This window comes from Lepidochelys kempii, chromosome 22 (assembly GCF_965140285.1).
Source record: "Lepidochelys kempii isolate rLepKem1 chromosome 22, rLepKem1.hap1, whole genome shotgun sequence".
NCBI classification, from domain to species: Eukaryota; Metazoa; Chordata; order Testudines; family Cheloniidae; genus Lepidochelys; species Lepidochelys kempii.
In genome coordinates this window covers 16888142-16904672 of record NC_136401.1, presented here as the reverse complement: position 1 = coordinate 16904672, position 16531 = coordinate 16888142, and the positions used below count along the sequence as shown (strand labels likewise).

Here is a 16531-nt window from a genome sequence, read left to right as displayed (position 1 = left end):
TGAAGGGATCTCTGAGCAATTAGCAATTATCTTTGAGATCTCATGGAGGACAGGAGACATGCCAGAAGACTGGAAAAACAAATGTAGTACCTATCTAAAAAATGGGGGGAGGACAACTCAGGGAATTATAGACCACTTGTCTTAAATTTAGTACTTATAAAGATGATGGAGCAAATCAATCAATGTGTACATATCTAGAAAAGGTAATGGCCAACATAGATTTGTCAAGAACAAATGTCAAACCAACTACTATCCTTCTTTGACAGGGTAACAAGCCTTGTGGATGCGGGGAAACAGGAGGTGTGATAAAACTTGACTTCAGTAAGGCTTTCGATACAGTCTCACATGAGCTTCTCCCAAGCAAACTAGGGAAATATAGCCCAGATGAACCTGCTAGAAGGTTGGTGCACAACACATGAGGAGACAAGTTAGCAATGGTTCACAGTCAAGCTAGAAGGGTATACTGAGCAGGGTCCTGCAGGGGATCAGTGCAGGGTCCAGTTCTAGTAAAGATCTTCATAAATGATTTGGAAAATGGCATAGAGTACACTTATAAAGTTCCCAGTTGATACCAAGCTCGGAGGAGCTGCAAGCCCTTTGGAGGACAGGATTCAAATTCAAAATGATCTGGAGAAATGGTCTGAAATAGAATGAAATTCAATAAGGACAAATGCAAAATACTCCACTTAGGAAGGAATACTCAATTGCACAAATACAAATGACCTCCTGGGAAGGAGTATTGCAGAAAAGGGATTATTGTGGATCACAAACTAAATATGAGCAAACAGTGTAACACTGTTGCAAAAACAAGCAAACCTCATTCTGGGATGTATTAGTAGGAGAGTTAGAAGCAAGACATGGGGAAATCTTCTGCTCTACTCAGCACTGTTAAGGCCTCAACTGGAGTATTGTGTCCATAGATTCATAGATATTTAGGTCAGAAGGGACCATTATGATCATCTAGTCTGACCTCCTGCACAATCCAGGTCTAGGTACCATATTTCAGGAAAGATGCAGACAAATTGCTCTCCTCTGGACTTCCTCCAACAAAAATGCTTAAATGTCCAGAAAAGTTGACTTAACAGAAAAGATGGGGGGGGGGAGGGAGGGATTGAGTTCTTCTTAAAGAGAAGACTGAGGGGAGAGAGAAGTATATAAGACTCTTATAAAGAGGAGGGTGACTTCTTGTCCTGTCTTTAGTGGGTACAGAGAAGAAGCAATGGGCTCAAATTGCAGCAAGGGAGATTTAGGTTAGACATTAGGAAAAGCATTCTGACAGGGTAGTTAAGACTGGAACAAATTACCTAGGGAGGTTGTGGAATCTCCATCATTGGAGGCTTTGAAGAGCAGGTTAGACATACACCTGTGAGGGATGATAATACTGAGTCCTGCCTCAGCACAGAGGAATGTGCTGATACCTATCAAGGTCCCTTCCAGTTCTACATGTCTAAGATTTCTATTCTCGTGGCATCTCAGCACCATGCAGCAGCTGGCTCCAAGCCACACTGAGGCAGCAGGGGCAGAAAGCTGCTCCCATCTGATAGTGGCTGGGTGCTCTGGGATTGGTGGGGCAAGTTCCATGTGAATAGGTGTCCACATGCCAACACCTTCCTGCACCTGTGGGCAGCCTCAGCAGAGGGCCCTGCTGCCCTGGTACTGCAGAGCATCAGATGGACAAGTGACAGATACCTGGCCCGACTCCGGAGTGGGACATGGGAAGTGAGGGTACTCCTCTGTACATGGTGAGTGCTGAGCAAGCTCTCTCTGTAAGAAAAATATGACCGAATGCTGGGGATGGGGCAGGGCCCTTTTACCACCTCTAAAGCCAATTAAACAGGGCTGAGAGCCAGGCACACCCAGCACCACAGCTGGGCAATCAGCATGGGGTGGCTTTACTACAGGCCCCAGATCAAATTAATGATGCAGCGCCTAGCACCCGCTGATGAGCCACAGGGGAAGGAAGTTTCCAAACAGGCCCTTTCCCCTGGGGTTAATGCCTCCCCAGCAGTGAGAAGGCAAAGCACTGAAAGCAGGCACGGGGTGCTCAGCCCCTTGGGATGGGTGCAGGGCATCCTGGGGCTGTCAGTCCATTGGGGTGGGTGCTAGGGATCTCTGCCCCTGTGGGCAGGTACTGGGTATTCCCAGACTCTCAGCTTGTGGGTGGGGGACTGTCTGCTGTCACTCTGGGTTCCTCTTTCTGTGGTGTGGAAGTGAGGGGCAGGCTCAGCACTGGGGGATCCGCTCAGTGAGGCCGCTGCCGGAAGTGGTTACAGAAGAGCTGTGTGGTGGGTGGAGCAGGCTGGGGGACCGCTGGCAGAACCAGGAAGGGAGTTCCTAGCATTAGCACAGTCTTTCCTGAGCAGAAACTGAGAAGGCCCTCTGTGGATTGGGTGCATGAGTCCGGGTGGTGGGGTGGGGCTGGGTGCCAGCCCCTTGGGTAATACAGGTCAGGGAAGGGCAGCAGCAGCTTGGCGTGGGTGGGTGATGGTGACTGGGTGCAGGAGCCTGACAAACCAGTCCAGCATTCAGGGCTCCCTAGTGGTGCAGCAGTCACATCAGGGACCATGTCTCCAGGGTGACCCCTGTGAGCATGTGGGGATGGGGCATGGTGCGAGGGGACCACTACCCTGGGGGGGAGCCCAGCAGAGATGCAGGGAAGGGACTCACCGTGTTTCCAAGGTTACGGAGGCCAGTCAGACCCTGCACTGTCTTGGAGATCTGAAAAGAGAGAGCACCGGGGGCAGATCAATGACAGGGCTTGGGCAGCTCTCAGGCAGTCAGTCTAAAACCCCTGGCAGACACAGTGGGGAGCAGTGACCAGACAGCTGGGGGGCCATACCCTCTGTAACCCTTTCTGCCCATCTGAGCATCCATGTGAAGATCTAGGCTAGGAGTAAACCAACAGGAAGCCTTCTCCAGATGCTCAGACTCCTGCATATCCACAGCCTCCCCAGGCACAGGCCAGTGTCACTATGTACATATTACAGATGGGGAAACTGAGGCACCAGGCAGGGTAGACAACTGACGAAGGCCACATGGCCAGGTAGAACTGGGAAGGAAACCAGGAATCCTGACTTCTTGTTCTTTGCTCAGGGTACACCTCCCATTTAAAACAATACAATACTTCAAAGAGCACCTTTTGCTGAGTCTGGGGAGCATCCTTGGCACCCACACTTCCACCCTCGAGGTGGGACTTTAGCCCTTATGACAGCATGACTGTGATGTTGACTTGAACTGGGACCGTATAGAACATTGTTGCAACCAAGGCCCTGTAGTGGCCCCAAATCTTGTATAAAGGGAGTAAAAGGAGGTGTGTAAGACAAGGTTATGGTTTGCTGGTTATGATTATGCTATGTGCATGTATCATCTTTTGTATTTAAAGACATAAGTATTGGCTCTATACTGTCTGTATTTCAAACTTATGCTCTGCTTCTGGGTGACACCCCAGACAAGTTGGTGTCAGCTCTGCCTAGCCTGCTTGATGGCCCATCAAGGACCATCAGCTGTACAACTGACCCATTGAGAGGAGGCAGACACGCCTTGCAACTCAGCAAGGTGTGCAGGGACCTGCCTATGGACACAACTCTGAGGTTTTTCCAGGCCATGGGATGGACAGCTTGTCTTTGGGACAAAGACCACATGGCAAGAGACTATAAAAAGCTGCTGCAGCTCCTCCATCTGGTCTTCAATCCAGCTTCCTACCTCTGGAGGGACTTGGCTACAAACAGAACCTCTAAACAAAGGACTGATGACCCATCCCAGCTGTGGATGTTCTCCAGAGCCTTGATTTAAACCTGCAGCTTATTCCATCATTGTTATAAGCCTGAACCAAGAACTTTGCCATGACTGTATGTCATTGATTTCATTTAACCAATTCTAGCTCTTGTCTATAGCTTTTCCCTTCTATGAATAAACCTTTAGATTCTAAAGGATTGGCAACAGCGTGATTTGTGGGTAAGATCTGATTTGTATATTGACCTGGGTCTGGGGCTTGGTCCTTTAGGACCGAGAAGCTTTTTTCTCTTACTGGGTTATTGGTTTTCATAACCATCTGTCCCCATAACAAGTGGCACTGGTGGTGATACTGGGAAACTGGAGTGTCTAAGGGAATTGCTTGTGTGACTGGTTTTACCCCACTGGCTAACCACAAGTTCTCACTGTCTAGATGGTTTGGCTTGCCTTACAGGTGGAAAAACTCCAACCTTGGGCTGTAACTGCCCTGCTTTAAGCAATTTGTCCTGAATTGGCACTCAGTTGGGTCCCACCAGAACCAGCATTGTTACAATGACCTGGGCCCTGCCTCCTAGTGGTCATTGGGATCCAAGTGCCAGAACTCCCCAGGGGACCATGTGAGTAGAGGAGCCTGGCTGAGTGAGCAGTGTCTCTATCCTTCTCTTCCCCCTTCTCCCCAATGGCTGGTGAACATACAGGGTAAAAGCCTACTACTGCTACCTCCTAATGGAGTTACTCCAACTCAGAGGCCTGTGCATTTGGACCTACATTCATTCCCAGCTAACAGTATGGGTGAGTGGTTGTTACACAAACACTGAGGATGTTAACTGCCCCAATGGTCCTGCAGAGACCCCCACAGGAGAAACATTCCAGCCTGCGGTGGGATGAAAGGGGTAAGCCATGAAAGGTAGAGCATCCGCCCTCCCCTTAAAAGCCCTGCCAGTACCACAATTCACCAGCTGTAGCTGCAGCAGTCTGCATGTGCATGGGGGTGGAGAGGGGTCAGAACTGGAAGTGGGGGCTTAGTGGGGCTCAGATTAAATGGGACCTGACTCCTCTGCTCAGAGGAGCATGGCCAAGCTGAGCTCAGCTGCAGCTTCCCCTGAGCACTCAGCCTTCCCCTTTCTCCCCAGCCCTTGGGAACCAGGAGGGGAAGGGGCCTGTGAGAAGAACAGTGCTGCCCAGCAGGGCCCATCTTGCCCTGCCTCCAGCTTAGCACTGCCTGGGTGAGGGGCAGGGAAAGTAAAGTTTCCTCCCTGGAGCTCATTAATTCAGGATTCCTCAGACCCTTGCTGCAAGGGCACAGTCCAGAGATTCCTCCAGGCACAAAGCCAGCCCAGCTGCAGATGGGCCTTGGGCTCAAAGTCCCACGCAGCCTTTCCTCTGCCATCTCCCACCCCCTTAGCACCAAGAGCTCCTGGGAGCAGAACTCTGTATGGCAGAGGCAATCCCCACACAGCTGATCTCTGGCCCCTGGATTTCCAATTGAGTGGATCCTTGGAGGTCAGGATGGGGGTGGCTGGAACATACTGCTGTCCAAAGAGATCCCCTTTCTAGTGAAGAAGGATGGCCCAGTGGTTAGAGACACAGGTTCCCAGCTCTGCATCAAACTCCTGGTGTGACCTTGAGCAGGTCCCGAGGGGGGCCACACTATAGCAGGGAGTTAGCCCCCCCCACATTGCAGCAGGGAGCAAGAGTTAAAGTGGGATTCCTTGGTCCTGACCAGGCTGTTGCTGAAGGACCAGTGAGTACAGTGGCACAAAGAAGCCCAAGGGGAGGAACTTAAATAGCAACCAGCCTGTGCCATCACTGCCTTTCTTATTGGTTAACAGCTCTGTCTTCCTATGAGACCCAATAGGAAGTGCCCCTGAAAGTAACAGCAAGGGGGTGGGGGTCCCAGCCTGCTCAGCCCCTGCAGTGTAGCCAGATGAGGGGATGGGAAGCTAGGACTCCTGGGAAACTCTTGCTGCACCCTGCATACTCAAGCTGAGTCATTCCCCCGCCCCCCCCCCCGGACTGACCCCACACATCATGTAAAAGACAAACCCCTTGTGGCCAAGAAGCAGTGCACCTGGCACTAACAGAGGGCAGCTGTGCCCAGAGAGCCATGGGCGGGATGCCTATTGCCTGTAATGCTGAATTAGAATGTGAAACCAGCTTCCTGTCATTACTTTCACCCACCCACCCAGCCTGAACTGGGTGCCCCGTTCAGGCAGCCGGAAGAGCCCCACTCAGCATGAAACGCTCCAGCTGGGTGAGCGTCAGGCAACCAGACCTTTAGACTATCCGACTAAAGTACACTTGCTGAACTGCAACCCAGCCAACTCTGCCACTCTCCCCGCTGTCCAGAGTGACAGCGCTGTGAGCTTCCTCATGGCAGTGCCCTGACTATCAGCTAGGAAAGGGCCATGTGCGTTTGCTCCAACTGGTAGGCCTCCAGTAGCATGAGCTCCCTTTCAACAATACCCTGTCACCCCCAGTTAGAACAGCCAGAGTAGAAAGGCATCTCTTGCAGAGACAAGTGATAGACTCCAGCAGCTGGACAAGTTCAAAGTGACATGCATCCTGGCCATGTTACCAGAAAGAACAAGAGAGCAGGGGCAGGCAGAGAAACAGGCTGTGCTGGGACCAGGAGCCAAACCCATGGGAGCAGAGAACTATGGGATCAAACAGATGAAACAGACATGGCAGGGAAAGGACTTGGACAAGGCACTAGAGTCAGTTGCAGAACTGGGGATAGAACCCAGGAGTCCTGATCCCCCATACTGCACCGTAAGTGCTAGATACCACTCCTTCCTAGGGCAGAGGCTAGAATCAGGAGCCCGGACTCCCATCCCTGTGCTCTCACTGCTAGCCTGGCCTGCCCCTGCAGGCAGGAGGAGGAGAGCTGGGAGCCCATGGGTGTGAGGTGGCAGAAGGCTGGGCTATGACTCTGTAGCTCTCCAGACACCAGCACCATGAGGTACAGGAAGAGACTCTCACCCCCCACCCCCTGTGAAGCTTAATGTCAGTGACATTACCCCCCCAAGCAGTGAGAGCACTGTGCCAGCAGCTCCAAAATAGCAGTGCCTGGCATGTGTGTGGGAGGCCCCAGCAACAGCCCAAAATAACCCAGCTACAATTACACATGCTGCTTAGTGACAGCACAGGCGTCACAAGCCAAGTCCCCTTGGGGAGCGGGGCCAGGTCACCCTTGCAGGCTGCCCCTATGCAGTCCCTGCCCGCTGCCCTTCAGGCCCTGCCCTGCTCACAACCAGGGCGCCTGGGCAGGTGACGGTGGACCCAAATCTGATCTGAGCACAGCAGGATCCTCCTCAGCACAGAGGCACCTCGCCAGGGCTCTAGCAGTGCCATTGCTGCCAGCTGAGGGCCTCCAGTGATGTGAACTTCCCCACAGCAGTGCCCTGTCACTGCCAGCTAGGGGGCTGCAGTGATGTAATTCTCCCCACAGCTGTACCCTGCCAGTCCCAGACACTCCTCACCCTGGCTCCAACCCTCTTTAGACACGTTAACCATCTCTCTTTCAGGGCAACTCCTGCTCTGGCCCTGAAGCACCCAGCAAAGCCAAGAGCCCCTCGCGATTAGGCCCCAGGGATGCTGGAGAAGCAAGGAATGCCCATGTCTGGGCTCACCCTCCCTTTGTTCCTGGTGGATTGGACTGGCCGGCTGTCCTCTCTCTCCCACTGCTGAGCGTGAACTGAAGTTGGGTCAACACCCGCTAAGTAGCACAATAAATGGGGACAAGCCCCAGGGCAGGATCCACCTGGGATCTTGCCAGAGGCCTGCTGTGCGGCTACCGTGCAGGGAAGCACCAACAGGTGCTTCTTGTTACTTCAGAACTGAATGCTGATAAATTGGTGCAGCCCATCTATCTCGCGCCTGAATCAGCTGCAGGAGACAGGCCACAACATTGCCTGACACCAGTATGCAGCCTCCTGGCTGCTCTCCTCAGGTAGCCTCTGAACCCTGCGAGCTTCCTCTCAGCAGTGCCCTGACTCAGTGGGAGCTGGGCACCTGGTGAAGAACCCAGAAAGCGGTGACTGATCTGGCAGATAGTTATGGAAAAACTGACAAGTGGCCTCCTGGATTATCATACAGGAGAGAGGAGGTGAGGGGAATGAGCGAAGGGAGCGAGGCATGCATGCTGGCTGCCTCAGGTCATTGTAACGCTGCAGGAATTTGGCTGGGTCTGTGCCCTTATCAAAGGGGACTGATGCAAGTGGCAGGGACGGGGCATCTCCCATCCTACAGCCACCAGGGCCATATAATCACCTAGGTGGAATGGCGGGGCCTGGACGTGTGCTCTGGGGAGGAGCTCAGGGGGTGACAGCCCAGGGGGAGCACAGACAGAGCTCATTTAACAGCTAGGGTGTCTACGCTGCTGGAAGGGCCCCATGCCTGGCCGGGCCTCTCCCCACAGTCCGCTGAGGCCCACTTTCCCCCCATCAAGGTGCACTCCCCATAAAGCCCCTCCTGGCTCCAACTACAGACCATCCCTGGTTGCTGCCCAGGAATTTGTCTCCCTGAAATCACGTGGGCTGGCTTTGGCCAGCTGGCTCTGCCCCTCAGCACAGAGGCTGGTGAGGCAGGCCGTGGGTGCAGAGGACGAGGAGGGAATGATCAGCAGAGAAGGCTGGAAGAACAGGGAGAGGGCAGGCTCTGGTTGGGGTTGCATAGGGATGGTTCTCTCCTGCTCTTGAGCTCTCCTTTGGGGCCCTGACATATGACCAGCTTCCCCAGCCGCACGGGCTGAAGCTTGCTCCCCTAGTGCAGACTCAGGAACCAAGAGCGCCCTGGGAGGCGAGCCGAGCCAAGTGCTGCTCCCCGGCCATGGACAGGGAGCTCGCACAAGGCGAGCGGCACTCGCCCTGGCACGGGAGTAGGCAGCAGCCTCTCCCCCCGCTCCCCACAGTGCCTCCTGCTGGGGAAAGGCCAGGACCAGAGTAGCTGGGAGCTCCCCTCCACAGCCCACACTGCTGCCCATTCTGTACTGGGAGACAGACCGCAGATGGAGCTGGAGCAGCTAATGTCCGTGTGCTGTGAGAGGGCAGCTTGCAGGAGATCAGCCGTGCCCCTGGAGTCCTGACCTGTGGCCCCCTTGGGCAGAGGCCTGATACTGCTGGGGAGTGATTGTACAGCATGTGCTCCTCCCCCATGATTCGATGCTGGCTAATCCCCCTCCCCGGCCCTGGCCTTTATTTAGGACGTGGGCACGGCCCGGATGGGTGAAATCGAAGTGAGGGGCACGGACAGCAAAGGCAGAACCCAAGATGCCCCCGTGCAGGGTTCACTGGACTGGAGAGATCAGCCAGGACTGGCTCCCGTCTCTTGGCTGCAGGACACTCCCGCTGCCCCCACCCTGGTCTCTTTAGCCCCTCGGGTTTCCCTGCTGGAGCAGAACAGCGGGCACAGCGATGGAGTCACACCAGGGCAGGCGATTCTTACATAAGTTCCTGCAGCCTCACACCCCCTTTGCTCCCTCCATTCATCCCATCTAACCGAGGAGTGAACCTGCCCGGAGCCTCGGGGGCTACGGGTCCTGGCCGGAGGGGCCCCCGGGGCGCCCAGAGGGACTCCTCACACAACGGGCCAACGTCAGCCCTGGTTACACTTCACATGTATGGCCCAGGATTCTGCTTGTATGAAAGGGGGCACTGAGGCACAGGGAAGGGGAAGAGACTTGGCCAAGGTTACACAGTGAGTCAGAGCTGGGAAAAGAATCTAGGAGTCTGGTCTCCCACTCCCTCCCTGCTCTGGCCACTAGACCCCACTCCCTTCCCAGAGCCAGGGACAGAACCCAGGAGTCCTGACTCCCAGTTCCTCCATGCACCAGCCATGAGACAATACTTCCTCTCCCAACAAAAGCTGGAGAAAACTGTCTGACAAATTCTTTTCTGACAAACTAGCCTGCAGCCGTCACAAAGCCACAGCAGGGCTGATGTCCCAGCACAATAGACCCTCGCCCCCCTGCCAGCACCCTCCCTCCGGGTCAGTCTTCAGCAGGGACAGGTCTGGGGAGGGCAAGGGCAGCTACAGCGCATTAGCATTAGAAGAAGGTCTGGGCCCTTTGGGATCAGCTGCAGGTGCACAGAGGTTCTCCTCCCAGGCTACCTGTTGCTGTCACAGGTAAGGCCCAGAGGGGCAGCCCTGCTCCTTGCCGAGCTAGGCAAGCGAGTATCCCCACCCCGTTATGGGGTAGGGGCAGGCTGGAACACAGAACACAGCGAGTCTGGGGCAGAGCCGGGAAAAGAACCCAGGCGTCCTGGCAGGAGGCTGCTGATCTCACTACTAGTCCACCCTGTCTCTCACCCACACAACAGACCTGGCACGGGCAGCCAACAGAGCCTAGGCTCTGGGTGGCCAACCCAGCATGGCCAGCGCACCACCTGGGGCGCCCTGACCCCGACAGCATTTAACACCATGCCAAGCAGGGGCACTGCCGGCAGCCTCCCCCATCCCCTGCCAAAGCTAAGGTGCAGGGCAGTGCCCGGGGGGGACGCAGGCCACCCCCGAAGACAGGACAACACAGGGCGGGGGGGGTCTCTCTACCTTGGTCTTGTTGAGAAGGAGCCCCACGAAGGTGGAGACCACCAGGGATCCCGGCACGGAGGTCCTGCTGGGGCGCAGCTCCTTGTGCAAGCCGGGGAAAGCGGGGGGCTCCTCGGGCACGGTGACGGTGTAGGAATTCCGCATGCTGCCCGGCTCCCGGAGTCAGAGCCCGGGCATCGGCACGGGGGGGGGGGGTGGGCAGCTTCGGGGAGATCCCCCGGTGTCCTGGGCGTGGAAAGTTTGTGCTGCAGCCAGGCGCGCTGGCTTGGCCGCGGCTCAGCACGGCCAGGGCCAGGGACCTGCCTGCCCGCCCCCAGCTGGGCGCTCTCCTCCCCGGCTCCCGGCGGCTTGCAAACTCCGCTGGCTCGCCGGCCCCGCCCCGCCCCGCCCCGCCCGGCCCGGCCCGGCCCGGCCCGGCCCGGCCCGGCCCCCGCCGCTCCGTGCAAGCCGAGCTGCTGACGGCACCGGGCGGGCTCTGACATCAAGACGGGGGAGGCGCATCCAGCTGGCTCCGGCGGCCCCCACGCCGCCACGGGACGGGAAGGGGTAGCCGAGGGGGGCACGCGTGGGGCGGCTCTGCAGGGCTGCAGCAGCCCTGTCGCGCCGGGGGATTGAGGGTGAAAGGGCTCCAGGCTGCGGAAAGCTCCTCCGGCCGCCCGAAAGCCCTGCCCAGCACGCTGAGCACTATTGGCTCCTTGCCCGTCTGTCTCCAGCGCCTCGCTCCTGTTTTCGCCTTTGATCCGAATTTTTGTTCCGGGTTTGTACAGCCCCGAGCACAAGCTGGGTCACAACTGGAGCGCCTAGGCGCTACCGTCATGGAAAGAGGCACTGAACTGGTTTAAAGCAGGCTTTCAACCTTTCCAGATTACTGGACCCCTTTCAGGAGTCTGATTTGTCTTGTGTAGCCCCAAGCCTCACCTCCCTTAAAAACAGGTTTCAGAGTAACAGCCGTGTTAGTCTGTCTTCGCAAAAAGAAAAGGAGGACTTGTGGCACCTTAGAGGCTAACTAATTTATTTGCATCCCATGAAGTGAGCTGCGAAAGCTCATGCTCAAATAAATTAGTTAGTCGCTAAGCTGCCACAAGTCCTCCTTTTCTCCCTTAAAAACTAATTGCTTACAAAATCAGACCTAACAATACAAGAATGTCACAGCACACTAGTACTGAAAAATGGCTTGCGTTCTCATGTCTACCCAATACTTACAAAACAAATCAACTGGAATATAAATATTGTACTTACATTTCAGTGTACAGTGTATAGAGCAGCGTAAACAAGTCATTGTCTGTAGGCAATTTTAGTTTGTACATTGTCTGTAGGAAATTTTAGTTTCTTGTGGTGCTTTTTATGTAGCTTGTTGTAAAACTAGGGAAATCTCTAGATAAGTTGATGTACCCCCAGAAGAGCTCTGAGAACCTCTACGGGTACATGTACCCCTGGCTGAGAACCACTGGCTTAAACCAGGGCAACTCTGACAATTAAATAGACTAGCATCTGACTTAGAGCAATTTTGCCAGTGTTAGTAAACATAGTTTTCTGACATAGGAAAGTGACCCCAATATAACTTAAAATGCAAGACTTTAAACCATTTCGTTAACCTGGTGCCAAGGGCCATGTAGATCGTATTAGGATTTAAATGAGGCTTAGTGCAGTTTAGCTTATGTCCGTTAGCAATAAAAGAAGCCCCTCTTCTATTGAACACCCAGCTTTCTGCACTAGTTTAATTAGACAGGTTGAAAAGCTGATTCAGGACAGTCTGGTGCAACTTTTCCATGCAGAGGAGTCTTACAAGGAGCAAGTTAAAGTGACAGAATGGATATAAGAGTGGCCACACAGAGGTTTGTATCCATTTTCAAACCAGTTTAAGTGAAACCAGTGCAACTTGTGGATGGAGACAAGCCCACAGGGGGTGTAGTTCTGCTCTTGGGGGACTCCTGTTTTAGGGCTTGGCAACGCTCGGACAGCTAATTGTGCCAACAGAGACTCATTAGATGGAGCTGAACTGCTATTTCTCAGTACATTTTTGGTCTCCACATTTTTTGTAATTATTTTCTAATTTTCTTTCTTTTTTCCGCACTAGTAGGAAACAAACCCCAACCCAAATCCTCATGCTATTTATTCCCTTTTTAACCGTCACTGAACCTGTGATTCAGAAATAAAACTGTAATATTGCCTCCAGTATGTCCATGTACTACTGTCCTCTGCTGAATTAAATCAGAACGGCACAGCTGTGTGCCATAGGCCCTGCTTATAGTGAATGGGGATTCTCCTTCGGCTCAGAAAGATGAGCCTGGGCTAGCGGGAGGAATGGGGTTCCATCTTGACTGCTACTGTGCACTTCCAACTGGCCACAGATTTGCTACATTTAGCACTTGTGCAAAGTAGGGCTCAATCCTGAAGCTGTTACTCAAGCAAAACTGCCCCAGGCCCTAATGGGAGCTCTGGCTAAGCAAAAACAAAAGGTGCAAGCTCTCCTATAATCTGTGTATAAGGAGCCCATCACTGTGGTATCCCACGAGAGCCGACTGTGAGGCAGGTAAATATTATTAGCCCCATTTCCAATCTGGGGAAACTGAGGCACAGGGAGGAGCAGTGACTTGCCTGAGTTTCTGCAGCGAAGGCAGTAGCAGAGCTGGGCAGAGAACCCAGGTGTCCAGACTGCAGGGGCATGTTCAGGAACACAGCTCTCTCAATCACAGTAATACAGTTCTGTGTTAGTCTGTTAACTGACTGACTGCCAGGCGGGTGGGCTGATAGAAAGCACAAGGGGCTGCATTTACATAAGAGCACCATGGATCAGGTGTCTTTACCTTCTGTTCTGGGTAAATTTCCACTATTAGCCTCAGCATGTTTTCCTCCTGGGTATTTGGAAGAACAGATTGACAGTTTCTGCCCAGCACAAACTGGCTTCCAAGCCTCCAGCTGACACTAAGCAGCGCGGCTCACGTGAGCGGCCCAAGTCCAGCACGCAGGCCGGCCTCCTAATAACCACACTGGGTGAAGCACAGAAGCCACCCCCCTCCAGGAGTCAGGGATAGGAGAGGCCCAGGGTGGTTGTTATTTTCATGCTAATTGCTCCAAAACCAAGGTAGCCTCCTCCATCCCCAGATTGAGGCTTCTGCAGAAATGTTCTGGGGGAGCTAACTATAGGTTGGAGGATGAGAGGAGGGCACTATTTCTGGCAGCTTTAAAAATACCTAAGGCAGCGCCTTGCAGTGTTCATCTGCAGGGGACTTAGATTTCCTCATCGAAGCGTGACAGTCATTTAATTGAACACTGTGTGTATATACACACACACAGTATACTGTACACAGACACATACGCAACATGGACACAAATGCCTACCCTTGCTCCCAACTCACAGCCGACAGTGTACACACACACACACTGCATACACAGAGGCCTGCACTCTGCACCCCCTGTACGTAGGCTTGGCAGAATTCAATTCTTTGTACATCATTTCAGTGGTACTGTCAGTTTCTTTATAAACTTCTAACATTTTGTATCTGTTTCAATTGTCAAAGTTGTGGGAAATTATGGGGAGGGGAACAATAAGTATTCTATGACAGTCGACGCTGGGTTTCAGAAAATCTGTCCATTTCAGTGACGATAGATTGAAATGTATTTTCATCAGTTTGTGGGTGTGTGGCAAAATGAATGTTGACCAACAAAAATCGAATCCTTCCAAGCTAAAGTATACTGTCTACACCCCCCCACCACACGTACACATGCACAGTATATAGACACACACTCTGTATACACACAAACCGCCTACACAGGAAGACACACACAAACAAAAGTGTACACTGTATACATACACGCACGCCGTATAAACAGATGCACACCAAATCACCGGGAAGACCAGGTCAAACCCAACCATGCAACGTGAAAGTCAGACTCCGAAGGATTCCTGTGACAGAGGGTCCACCCTAGCAGGACTGTCCGTGCACCGTGATAGCAAAGCTGGAGTGGACCCACGCTAATACAAACTGGCAGATCACGCACTAGACATGGAAAATGGGAGATGGCGCAAAGCCAGAGAAGAGTGACCTGCAACCAACGAGCCGGGGTGAGATCCGAAGAGAGGAGGCAGGGGTGCTACATGGCGGAGCTGCCTGTCACCTGCTCAGGTGAGTGCAGAGCGGGAGACGAACCCCAGACACCCTGAGATGGCTCGTGCAGGGAGAAGAGTCAGTGGAAGCTCCAATCACTCCCACGGCAGCTAGTTCACCCTCAAACTCCCTGGCGACGTCCCCATGAGGGCATCAGGGTGTGTGTGTGGGGGGGAGGGTTGGGGGGGGGGTGGAAAGGGATGGCAGATATTTTCCAAGCAGCCCCAGAAAGCAGGGGGCACATGAGCCCCAGCTTTGCCCTCCAGGCCATGCTCGGAGTGTCAGCCAGTTGGCTCTCAGCCACGCTAGTGTTTTCTCTGCACTCCCAAGGGCAGAGGATTTGCCTGGTAGTGCCAAGCCCTCCCTCCCCCTGGCCAGCTCAGGCCTCCCGCTCTGGATGCTCTTGCCTCTCTTGTGTTATGCAGGCACAGAGAGCACTGACCCCCAAGTTGGGCCGGAGTCACCCACCAGAACTGGGGGGAGCCAGGCAGGGCGCCCCCAATGGAGGTCTGGGAACCATTCTGGGCTGGTGGTGCCCAGGGACCAGGCTGCTCCAGCTCAGCAGGTCCCACAGCATGACGGGGTCATTATGAGATGGAGCGCCTGGGGGTGAATCCTGTACCCTCCTGGCCCCAACTCACACTGTGCAAACTCACACTCCCAGGCAGCTTCCCACTCTGCCAGCAGCTCTGCAATGAGCCATCAGCTGCGGCGACAGCCCAAGGTCAGAACCAAGGGGCGCAACCCACCCCCTTCCCCAGAGCTTGGGGCCGGTTCCCCTCCAGACCTAGGTTCAAATGGACCCATCTCCCATCCCAGCAATGCAAAGAACAAGTCAGTAACGAGACACCACAAACCTGGCTCAGGGGCTGGGGAATAGGACATGTGCCCTTTCCCCTCTAGCGGGCACCAGCTCCAATCTGGTTACAGGTGGAGAGGACTGGTTGGCTTGGGCAAGTGGGGCATGGGATACAGGACCCTTCCCCTCCGGGGCACTGGTGCCAGTCGCAGCTGAAAGTTGTTACTCATTGCAGGGGACAACCTGTGCAGAGCAGAGCGGCCGCTGCATCCCTAGACCCCACAGTTTCATGCTGTCCCATCCCCCCCACCCTCAGGGGGTACATGAGGGTTTGCCATGTCCCTCGCTGCCAGTGGGGTAACAGGAGCCAGGGCCATAAGCACACAGCTGTGGCGGCTGCCGGAATCCAGAGAAAGGCCCCTGCGACTCAGCTGACAACAGGCTTCCCAGAAGCCGGGTTATTGATCGAACGCAGCTGGGCTGTGTGTGATCCCAGAGGGGAGCCGAACCCACAGCCCCAGGAGCTGTCGCAGGGGGCAAGACGGGGCGGGCAACATGCTGACCCCATCGTCCCCACTCTCCCGGGGCCCTGGTGCAGCTCCCAAGCAGTGACCTTCCCAGGAGAGGATGCCAAGAGCCAGCTGGCAGTAAAAGGCCAATGGGTTCAGGCACTGGCCGCAAGCCAGTCCCAGGAGCTGGTTGGGACGGAAGCGTGAGCAGCTGGCGGCAAGTTTATGGGTGGCTGCAGCCACTGGATACTCAGTTCACCTGATGTTCTCGGCAGTTAATGGGGCTGCACAAGTCCGGGAGCTCGACCAGCACAGCTGGGAAGCAAAGGGTGCCCTGCCATCCGGCCCCCTCCGGGGGAGCTGACTGACCGCCTTGCCCTTTCACCCGAGACTCCCAGAGCACTGAAAGGATGTTCGTTCAAGAAGCTTCACAGCTGGGGCCAGGTTGTTGTCCCCAGTGGCAAGGTAAACGGAGGCATGGAGCACTGCAATCACATGGTCAGGGGCAGAGATCAAGACTAGAACTTAGGAGTCCATGCTGCTTTACCACTGGACAACACTCCTTTCCAGAAACAAGAACAGGATCTGGGAGCCCTGACTCCCGTGCCTCCTGCTCTAGCCATTAGACCACACTCCCCTTCCATCGCCAGGAACTGAACCCAGGAGTCCTGACTCCCAGATTCTTGCTCTAATAACTCCTGTGATCTTTGCTTTCCACCACCCAACATCCTAAGTAGCCCAGGCTGAGGGGGAAACGGCCCGGGGACCGTGTAGCCAAGGGAGTGCAGCTTCAAAGACGCAACGGCTCCAAAGTGACCGCAAGTAACCAGCGT

At 54.4% G+C, this 16531-nt stretch overlaps 1 protein-coding gene across 6 annotated transcripts in view; it reads right to left on the bottom strand.

The window, feature by feature from the left end:
- USP2 (ubiquitin specific peptidase 2) overlaps positions 1–16531 on the bottom strand; it is a 57293-nt gene that overhangs the window by 22236 nt on the left and 18526 nt on the right. For 5 of the 6 annotated variants that reach the window (XM_073321193.2, XM_073321190.2, XM_073321192.2 and 2 more), the window contains one exon: positions 2668–2718. In XM_073321193.2, coding sequence (XP_073177294.1) covers positions 2668–2718 — 51 coding nt within the window. Of the gene's footprint in view, positions 1–2667; positions 2719–10281; positions 10647–16531 lie in introns of those variants that run through there. The other variant, XM_073321194.2, reaches the window with a different exon arrangement.